Source organism: Vigna radiata, chromosome 5, assembly GCF_000741045.1.
Source record: "Vigna radiata var. radiata cultivar VC1973A chromosome 5, Vradiata_ver6, whole genome shotgun sequence".
Lineage (NCBI taxonomy): Eukaryota > Viridiplantae > Streptophyta > Magnoliopsida > Fabales > Fabaceae > Vigna > Vigna radiata.
In genome coordinates, this window is record NC_028355.1 from 32,837,251 (window position 1) to 32,847,313 (window position 10,063).

The 10,063-nt window shown below is 32.9% G+C and overlaps 2 protein-coding genes across 5 annotated transcripts; one reads left to right on the top strand and one right to left on the bottom strand.

Annotated features, from left to right (window-relative positions):
- The first annotated feature begins 1,751 nt into the window (after positions 1-1,751).
- LOC106759938 (BTB/POZ domain-containing protein At3g05675) lies at positions 1,752-4,653 on the top strand. 3 transcript variants are annotated; one of them, XM_022781495.1, is made up of 2 exons: positions 1,752-1,893; positions 3,707-4,653. In XM_022781495.1, the coding sequence occupies exon 2, from the start codon at positions 3,793-3,795 to the stop codon at positions 4,504-4,506; it is 714 nt and encodes a 237-aa protein (XP_022637216.1). In that variant the 5' UTR covers positions 1,752-1,893; positions 3,707-3,792; the 3' UTR covers positions 4,507-4,653. The 3 variants fall into 3 exon arrangements, with proteins under 3 accessions (XP_022637216.1, XP_014498819.1, XP_022637215.1); XM_014643333.2 differs by having other exon boundaries at positions 1,765-1,893; positions 3,266-4,653; XM_022781494.1 differs by having other exon boundaries at positions 1,768-1,893; positions 3,238-4,653.
- Positions 4,654-5,474: 821 nt separating this feature from the next.
- On the bottom strand, positions 5,475-10,063 carry LOC106759970. 2 transcript variants are annotated; one of them, XM_014643378.2, is made up of 9 exons: positions 9,932-10,063; positions 9,692-9,829; positions 8,241-8,274; positions 7,632-7,683; positions 6,994-7,089; positions 6,752-6,805; positions 6,599-6,664; positions 5,973-6,051; positions 5,475-5,880 (listed from the first exon to the last, which is right to left on the bottom strand). In XM_014643378.2, exons 1-9 carry the CDS (start codon positions 9,998-10,000, stop codon positions 5,803-5,805), a joined length of 666 nt encoding a protein of 221 aa, XP_014498864.1. In that variant the 5' UTR covers positions 10,001-10,063; the 3' UTR covers positions 5,475-5,802. The 2 variants fall into 2 exon arrangements, with proteins under 2 accessions (XP_014498864.1, XP_014498863.1); XM_014643377.2 differs by having other exon boundaries at positions 9,683-9,829.

A 10,063-nucleotide genomic window follows, 5' to 3' on the forward strand; every position in this document is an offset into this window, starting at 1 on the left:
TATATATATATATATATATGTATGTATATATATATGTATGTATGTATGTATGTATGTATTTATACAACTTCATGTAACACCACAAAAACCACATGAAACCATTACACATTCCATTAAAGAATCCAAAACAACGCATCAAAAATCACATAAGAACCTAAAACCCGAAAACTAAGAACTTGAAAAAGGGCGCCCAACGCCTGGAAAGGGTGCTCAGGCACAAAACCCACTAGAAAGGGGCGCCCAGGGGTCGCTCAACACCAAAGCTTGTGCAAAAAGGGTGCTCAGCGCCAAAGCTTACACAAAAAGGACACTTAAGGGGCGCTCAGTGTGACATTAGAACTTGAAATACTTCTAATCTGACCTTGGACACTCACCACATATTTTTAACTAATGCCTAAGACCTTCTAGGCACTGAGAAACATCTAAAAACGCATTTTCTAACTTAAAGTAACTACCTCAAACCTAACTTGACTACTCTAAACTTACCCAAACTCAATTCTACTACTTCTAACACCAATTTCAGTAAACCAAAGTTTAAACAAGTCATAAATAACTCAATCACAGATCCTAAACTCTCCAATTCAGTCCAAACCCCTTACTTCAAAATCTCACTACTCAAACCCCTTTGTTGTTTAAAACGTTTTTCATTTACTTATCTCATGAAAATCAACGTCTAGACATCTTACCATTTATATATTTCTTTTATGTAAGGATTTCAAAAACACTGTTAATCTCCCTCTAATGTTTTTATGTGTTTTCATACTATTAATATTTCTATTAAAACTCCATCCTTAAACCTTATCCTTTCAAATATTTGTCTAATATTTTTTAAAAAATATAATATTTTATTATCATTTGTTATTATTATCTAACAATAATATATGACAATATATAAGAATATTTTGTAATATGTAACTAATATATAAAAAGATTTGTATATTTTCTTATTATTGAAATTTCAAGAGTATATCAAAATTCACTTAAAAATATAACTTATAAAAGAAAGATTAACCATACTCCTCCAAAATTCATAACTACTAAAATTGTAAAATTTGAAATTTTATTATTTTAAATAATCAAATTATTTAACATTTATAAAACAACACGTGTTTTTATAAAATATTTTAAATTTTATATAAAAATAAAATAATCTAAAAAAATCTTTACCCAAACATATTAGAAGAATTACGCTTCATCTCTTCTGAATTGGTTGAAGACAGTACTCATGTACATGATTTAACTTTCTCTGTAAAAAAATATTATAATGATTTTTCAATTGAATTAATAAATAAATCTTCATCTTCACACTTATTATATTATAAAAACTTCAACTTTAAATCAAACACAAAAGATCATGGAAGTTAATACATATAAAAGAAGAAAAACACATGAAAATAAAAGTAATTAATTATTATATTATTGAAACTTTTGTATTAAGTTATTTTTTATTAAACCTTTTTTTTCTAATTTTCATTTACCCTCGCAATTTTTTATTGTTTTCTGAGATTCTGTTAAATTCTTTCTTGTAATTTTGGGGGGAAAACTTTTCATCGTTAAAAGTTGCTTTTACAATATAAATTCACTAAAATCCAACTTTTAAATTTTCGTTATAATATTACAGATAATTCAATCATGTCATTATTTTTTTCAAATATGTAAGGATGCTTTTATGCAAAATAATCTTATAAATTTCTGTTACAATAAAAAAAATAATTAAATTATTAAACAGCACTTAGTTCATCTCAGTTTGGTATATTAAAAACTTGGAGTTAAACGACACAGTATTGTTAGGGTTTTTATTTTCTGGCCATGAAACTGGTGGTGTGGTGATATGTGAGGTTAGGAACAAGATGAAATCATGCACTCTTTCTCCTCTGTTTTTCGGATTGTAAGGTAAATTTCTTGTCTTTTTTTTTCCTAGTTGCTGTCACATGGTTATGTCTGTGTCTTAATGTCAAAATCTCTGCTTTTTGATCTAGCCAAAAACACTCTTTTAGCACAAAAGATAATCAGTTTTTGTTTGCTTATAATACTGTAACTTTTCCAAGTCGCAAATTGATTACTTTCTCTTTTTATATATGTATCTATTTTACTTTTTGATGTTTTTTTTTTCTTTCTTTTCTTCTCTTTTTTTGTTGTTTCTTTCTGTCTGTGTTGCTTTTTGTGTAGTTGTGGGGTTGTTTATATCTGTTCTCCTGGCTTGAATCTTTCATATCTTTTGGATTTATTTGGCTTTGATGATTCATTCTTTTTTTCGATGGTTTTCCTAATTGTCTATCTTTCCACTTGAAATGTTCTTTGATATGTTGACAAATGAAAAAAAAGTCATGGGTGCTGGTAATATGTTTCGGAGAGGCCAGATTCTTTTGGTGTTTTTTGCTTTCTATAACCTCTCTTCTCATGAGATAAGCATTAGTATGTGACTGCACATAATAACCATAGGCTCCAGTTCAACTTGATGTTTTGTATCATGGACTGAATTTTTAATTCGAAGCTGGAAACAGTGGTTATTGTGCTTCCAGTCATGTAATGGTTATGTATGTGTGAAGGCAAGTATATCTATAGTCTAGTTTATTTGTGGTTCTTGATGAACCGAAGAATTGAAAAATTATGCTAATTGACCAGAATCAGTCCAAAATGACTTTTGAAAAAGGAGTCATCATGTTCAATTGATTAATGACTAGCAGTAGGAATGTGTGTTTAGTTCATTTCAGAGTTAAAGGAGTATGAGAAGTGGGCATCTTAGTGGGTTTATGCCTAATTCAATCCTATATATAATATCAGCATTGCACCCTACTTACATATTATAACCAGGCCGTATTCCTAGTCAGTGGGATAAACAGTTCATCTCCTTTTCCATTTCTAACCACTTTTGTGTGTGTAGATAGTGTGCCGTGATGCAATGGTAAAGTTGTGTCTATCACCAGTGGGTTATGCCATAGTGAGGAGCCTTTCTTCACCAGGATACATTAGTTTTATGTTAGAGACTGTGCATGTGTTCCTTTGTACTTTCTTGTGATGTGATTGTGTTTTGTAAACTTTCGTTAATTTAAATACCTTTGTTTTGGTGAGCTATTTTTGATGTAGTTTACAGGAGACTGTTTGTCATGTTTTATGTCAATTTGATGGCTTTTCACGTGCTTGAAAAACGCATGTGCGCACTTCCCAAATTTATGCCTTGTTTTTAGTTCTCTGTATCATCATTATTAGAGGCTTAAATTATTCTGTTGGTTGAAGGGTGGTTTGTGTTGTATTGGAATTGCAGTTTGTACATGAATATTTCCAGTTAAATCTGCATTGTAAGCTTGGCCGTGATACTACTATATTGGTGAAAGATTAGTGTGACCTGAGAATTTGAAGGCTACTGCTCATGCAAGTATTTCACTGACAAATAAAAGAAGACTTCGTATAGATAATTTCATTTCACTGGTCTACATTATGTTTCCATCTCTGACATGCACTTGAGATTAAGACTGTGGTCATGCTGTCGCCAATTAAAGCTATTTTGTTGCAATGAGCATAATCAATAGGTAAAAACCGCTCTTTGCTGGGAGAGTGTGTATTTTCTAAACTTGGAGGTCATTTCTGGATGAAACACGGGGTTACAAAATCTTACTGTAGTATTGAAACAGTTAAATGGTCATGTCAAAAATACCTAACACCAGACCTGGAGATTTAAGCTCTACAAAAGATATATTTGTTTCAGCTGTACGCTTTGCTGTGTCTATTGAGGGACCATGTTTACCATTTGGAGATGAGCTACGAATCTCTGCTCAAGAGCAAATCGACTTCATGCTAGGAGAAGATGGAGATACTACGATCATCATCGCCGACAGTGAAGTACAATCAGCAGTAACAATGGGTGTGTACAATATCATTCATTCATTTGAAACGGATCTGTGTTCCTTGCTTTTGGACACTTCTCTTGAGCCTGAGGGGGTGTATAATAGGATAATGAAAAGGGTATCTGATCTTGAATGGATGTGTAATGTGCTCCCCAAGATGGATTTGATGAAGAATTTTGTTTCTAACTGGGCTGCAATCTCAAGTAAAATTTTGGTGATCATTGAAGACAGGAAACTTGACCATATCATGTGGGGGCTGAAAGTGAAATTGATAGAAGTAGCATGTAAAGTTTTGGAAGCAGTTGGTTATGGTAGTGTGATTCTTCCAGCTCCATGTCGAGTGCAATTGCTGAAGACCTGGTTTCCATATGTCCGGAAGATGAAGCCCTTGCTGGATTCAAAAGCTGTTGAGGAGATTGGTTTTCCTTACAAGATGAATGAAGATTTGTGCCAGGCCATTGAAGGAGCAATTGTGTCACTGATATTGACTTTGCCATCAAATGATCAAGCAGACATTTTGGCAGACTGGATCAGAAGTAGGGAAATTGGATACCCTGACTTGAGTGAGGCTTTTGAGGTTTGGTGTTATAGAACCAAATCTGCCAAAAGGAGATTAGTGGAAAGTTTAGATGGCCACAGTGATACTGCTGTTAGCCCTTGAGTTTGATTCTAAAATACTAATCTTTTGACTTTCCTTTTTCTAAAAAAATATATAATTTTGGACAAATTTTGCTTCACCATTGTAAGATCATAATCTTTGATGCCCCATACTTAAATTTACTTCATGTATCTGTATTTGATACTCATACTCTAGGGTACCTGTATTCATCCAAACCTAGGAAGCACAAATATATATAGAACTACGAGAAACATAAACAGAGATACCGAAACATTGTTTTTTCGTAAACCAAAGAGGGCAATTGTTCCAGTAATTAGAGATTAATAGGAAGTAATTTATTGTGACCATGGTTTACAGCATTTTATTCTGATAATGTTTAAATATGTGATTTTAATTTGAACATGTACCCTTGATGTAATATGTTTATGTTTTAAAAAAATAAATCATTTGTATCTTAGTTATTTTTAAAACAATCTCCCTAAGCCTAGTTTGTCGAATAATAAAAGATTACGTGTATTAAATTTTTCTTAACAGCTTGTAGAAAAAAAAATAAAAATAAACCTTTTGAAATGCTAATTAACTTGTTTATAAGTAAATTTCTAAATGCTAATTAATTTATTTACTTCAATACGAAAATGTTGCTTGCAATTCACTACTCTTTTCATAAGGAGAAGTTGCCATTTATGAACCAAATTTAATATAATTTTTCGATGTAACTCAATTAAATTTAATTAAACTAGATGGATTTTCATTTCCTTTTATTTAGCAATTGAATTATGTTGAATTGGATCATCAGCATTTTAGAAAAAAATATCACCTTTGAAATACACGCTAAAATAAATATTTTCAATAGTTATTAACCGGTGACAATATTTATAACACATTGATAAACAATATTAATATGATAAAACATAAATTTATTTTTAATAATATTTTATTAGATAATTTATGTTATATATTTACTATGCAGTTGAGTTATATTGATCATGTTTGAGATTCATGAACTGGTAATATAACCAAATTATAGTTATTGCATTAGCAAAATCCAAGTTATCCCAATGATCCAACTCAATCCACAATAATCAAGTTAGATTGGATTATGTTGGAAGAGTTTCTGGATTAGGTATAATCCCCTTGCACACCTACTTTGCAAATATTTTTAGTTTTTCTAAAACCAAACCAACATAAAATAACACATACATGAAAAAAGGTGAAAATTTGTGAGACACTGTCTTATACAACAAGAAAAAATTTCAATAATAGTGTATTTCAGAACAAAATAATTATTATGTGACAACAAATTTGAATGTTCTCCCTATAAGGTGGCAGAGAGAAGCTTCAAGCCCAAAGCAGTGTGATGACAAAAAATACAATGAGAGCCAATGCAAGACAGAATCCCACTATAGCCATGAAAGCCTGGAAATGCCAAATCAAATAACTCAGAACGAACAAACAAGAATGACAAAATAATTTAGAGAAAAAAAAGGTATTATTCAATTCAAACTTACCTTCCCTTGTGATTGAAACTTAAACTTATCAGTAAACCAGGACAATCCTCTGTCAACAAAAGGTGCCAGTGCCAATGCTCTGCATAAGAAGTAACTCCATTGTTTGAAATGGTTGTCATGTTCTAACCTTAGATGTTGATGTATTCCAATTTAAAAATTTTAAAAAGGGCTTTGCATAGTTTCAATGTGCTGACAGATCATAGATGTAAACAATAAACCAAACACTGATAGAACAATCTAGCACAGTACATAAACATTTTCAACAGCTCTGATCCCCTAAGAAGAAAGGAACACATGTCTTACCCCTGTCTATGCAGGGAGATTGTATCCAGATTCAAACTTATGACACACTGGTCACCAAGGAACAACCTTAGCACTGCACCAGGGCTCTCCATCACATGGAAGTTTTAATAGTTGCATGAATTTTGGAACAATGCTTAGAAGCTAAATGCCAAATGTCATCCTTACAGCTCAAACTTTATCACAGTTACAATATATAGAGGAAATAGGAACATAACATAGTTTCTACTATATTTACGAAGTTTTTGGCTTAGATGGGGCAAGAGACAGGAACATATCTCCATGCATAACACAACCAAGAAGGTGAAAAGGTTCAGGTAGCTCACCCTCCTGCTCTTATAAGTTTAGTGACTTGACTACCAGCCCACACCATTGCCATCACTTTGAGAAATCTACACATCACTGTGAATTTGTTAAACGACATATCAAAAAACTATAATGGACAGACCATACGAGAAATGACAGTAATATATGCTTACCTTTGTACAGCTGCAGCATAACCCATCTTTGCAGGTGCTGGAGCAATGTAAAACCTAACAAACACAAAGCTTGTTTATTTCTAGGTGCAGACTTGAAGTAACAATCCTTGACAACAGAACAAAGAGAAGTAGGAAGATGTGAAGAACTCTAAATACAAATTTATTGTTTCTTTCTTATACACACTAGTTCTCCAAGAAAACACTGCAAAAACGCATGCTGAGAGGTCCAAATGTTCACATACCACACAAAAAGAAATGTTGTGAGATAATATGCAGTGTTCAATAGTCCATAGGATAGGATTCCAGAAACTCCATATCTCCTCAGTTTCTTCATGATCCTGCCATATTAAATAAGTATGGGTTACAATTATTGCAACACAAAGAATGCACCCAAAATGGGGAGCATGATAAATATAATTTATATCATATTTTGAATGCATATTTGGGAAACATGAAGCATGAATGTGGAAAATGAAAATCTACAGATATGAAAGTCGACCATTCTAATTTTTTATTAACGAATGCCTAATGACAGGCAAAGCCCTGTCACTTTACTGTTTGGTTTCTTGATTTGAAAATATTGAAAAACTTGTCAATCAATTACTTCTTTCCTCCACTTCCCTCACTTCCTTCCCCGTAGGATAATGCAATAACATGTGTTTAGTGCTTTGAACTAGACTGGATCAAACACTTGGATTTTGAATTTACAACATCTTAGTCAGGATAGTTAAGCATCAATTACTGTTCGAAAACTTCTTCAATCATAAAGATGCAAGATGCAAAGCAGAAAATAATACACACACCAAAATGTCATCAGCTAAAACATATTTTCCAGTCTCTAACAATTGATGAAAAATATTGCACGGCAAGTTGAACATACTCATTGATTGTCATTGACTTTCCCTTCTTATTCTCTGTGCTTTCTGATGAACCTGATAATGTCTTGCCATTAGTAATTATGATACTTAAAAATTCAATGTATGAGCTAAACACAATTGACATCCATAATCTAATATAATGATCTACCTGACTACTTTGGCCTAATGAGCATAGTTTAACTCTTCTCTTTCTAATTCCTATGCACATTCAACCAGATAGGCAACGGAAACTTAATTCATATGCAATGGAAGTTTGGTCAAATAAATCTATTCTTACTCGGACGAACAAAAAAACTTAATGTTGGGCCTTTGTCACAAAAACCTTGGAGAAGAAATTGTCTTAATCTGTAGGAGAATTGGTACATTACATATATATCAAAGGGTATTAGCCCGTGTACCAGAAGAAATCAACAGCATAGCCTGCTAAAAGCAGGTTGCAACTTCTACGTATTAATCAAAATTCAAAAGGTGAATTGCCAGTATAAAAATTGAACGTCCAAAATGTGAGCATCCAATATCACCCTCCATTTAAAATAATGGTTAGAAACTTGGAACAATTTCAAAATGCAAATCCTAGTTATTGCATAATTTTGGAAGTACAACATACATACCTTCATGGCTGTATGCATCTGATAGCTCTGGAGTCTGACCTTAAACCAATGACAGATAACACAAAATCCAATTAGTAAAAAAATAAGCACATAAAGGAAAAGTTAAAGAAACAGATAAATTGTAAAAGTAATGTGGAAGAAGTGTCAAGAAATGGTGCAAAAAGAAGATTCCATGAAATATCACAAGCATTTAGTCGGAGTAAAATGAGAATCCAATGCATGCTATAATCACTTTACAAGGCTGATAGACCTTACATCCAGCCTTGAGAACAAGGCTGTAATTCAAGAGGGTGGCAATGATAGGAACCAGATAAAAAGGGCCCAGGTCCAAATAGAGGAAATGTTCAAGTTGGTTACATAGAGGAGAATATGAATGAAGGGGTGTTTTGAGAAAAAGTATAGTAGTAGGTTGTTGTGAAGCAGTTTGTTCTTGGCATGGAATACGAAGAGGAATCCTTTGAAGGAGCCATAAGCTCTAGATTGGTTAGGACTTACCTCTATGAAAATATTTATTTGTAATCCTTTATTTTAATCAACACAATTTCATTTATTAACCAATATAAATCTCAGGATCCTAAAGATGGCCGAAGTTGATATGTGCAACAAAAAACATACTGAGCACCTAAAACAATACAAATGAATTTTCTTTATTTTTATTTTCATGTGGTTATTTGCATTGAGATCTATTTTAATCTAATTACTATCCAAAACCGAATAATACCAATTAAATTCCAACTGCAAGGGAATACAACAGCAACCAAAACACAAATAGTTGTAACAAGCATCATCATTAAAGATATGGCAGTCATATTTTCTTTTTCCATTTGTGCCCAAGGTATACCTACACACTTAGGTATAAAATAGATATTGCTCAGAATACCTGAGGCTTCCCCTCCTTGTGATAGAATGTAGGTCTAGACCTAACTCAATTTTCAAAATCATCTAGTAAGGTAAGAGTTGTCTCCACTTATATACTCTTTTTCAGACTTAAATAGTCTTTTTAGATTCTATCTGTACGATACTGCTAAAACCTCAATTTGAAACCTTGTCCAAAGCCATGGCGAAGATAGATGATACACACTCCAAAACGTTGTTTCTTTGACACATTTTTTACAGAACTAAACTCCTCCAAAATGAGCAACTCACTTCAGAGTGTAAAGTGAGTGATCTTGATCTTTGGTGAGAAATCCAACAATTAATGTTATGCATGTGTACATACATAACAAATTGTGATCCAAGGAAAGAGTATCAAAAGTTGGTTTTGCATCAACTACTGCCAATATTTACTTTACCCTTCGAAATCCCTTTTACTACAAGGCTTTTCAAGGTTAACTGACTTACATCTCACAACATAGGTTTCAATTGGTTGGCAATAAAGATGACACACATTGAATCAAAATACACAATAAAATCAACATAAAAAAGAAACAATAGCAAGTTACATTACTAACACTGTCATTGCTGTAACTTGAACCAAGCCTTCTTCCATTGATGGTGAGGCACAAACGAGAATTGTTCTTCGATACAGGGAAGTACCATGGCATCAAAAGGGTGCCAACCCTTCTCCGGGGTAAGGCCTCAAAGGCAAACTAGAGACATACCCAGATAGCAGAAAATGATAAAGATCACAAATTTGGAACGAAAAGTAAGAAAAGAGTGTAGAATGTGGCTGAAAATTGAGGTGGCGGTACCTGATGAGGGCGAGGATGAGAAAGGAGTGTGGCAATGAAGTGTGGTTCATGTTTAACTGAAAGACACATTGATAGAAGGATACCTCTTCTTCTGATTACACTGCCAAAACTCACAAAAGGAATTAATTTGTT

Coding starts and splice junctions, on each gene's coding strand:
- LOC106759938 (XM_014643333.2), top strand. CDS start 3,637: ATGGTCATGTCAAAAATACCTAACACCAGACCTGGAGATTTAAGCTCT.
- LOC106759970 (XM_014643377.2), bottom strand. CDS start 10,000: ATGTGTCTTTCAGTTAAACATGAACCACACTTCATTGCCACACTCCTT. Junction 7,090..7,631: donor AAGTCAATGACAATCAATGA/GTATGTTCAACT, acceptor TTAATATGGCAG/GATCATGAAGAAACTGAGGA. Junction 6,806..6,993: donor ACAACATTTCTTTTTGTGTG/GTATGTGAACAT, acceptor TGTGTTTGTTAG/GTTTTACATTGCTCCAGCAC.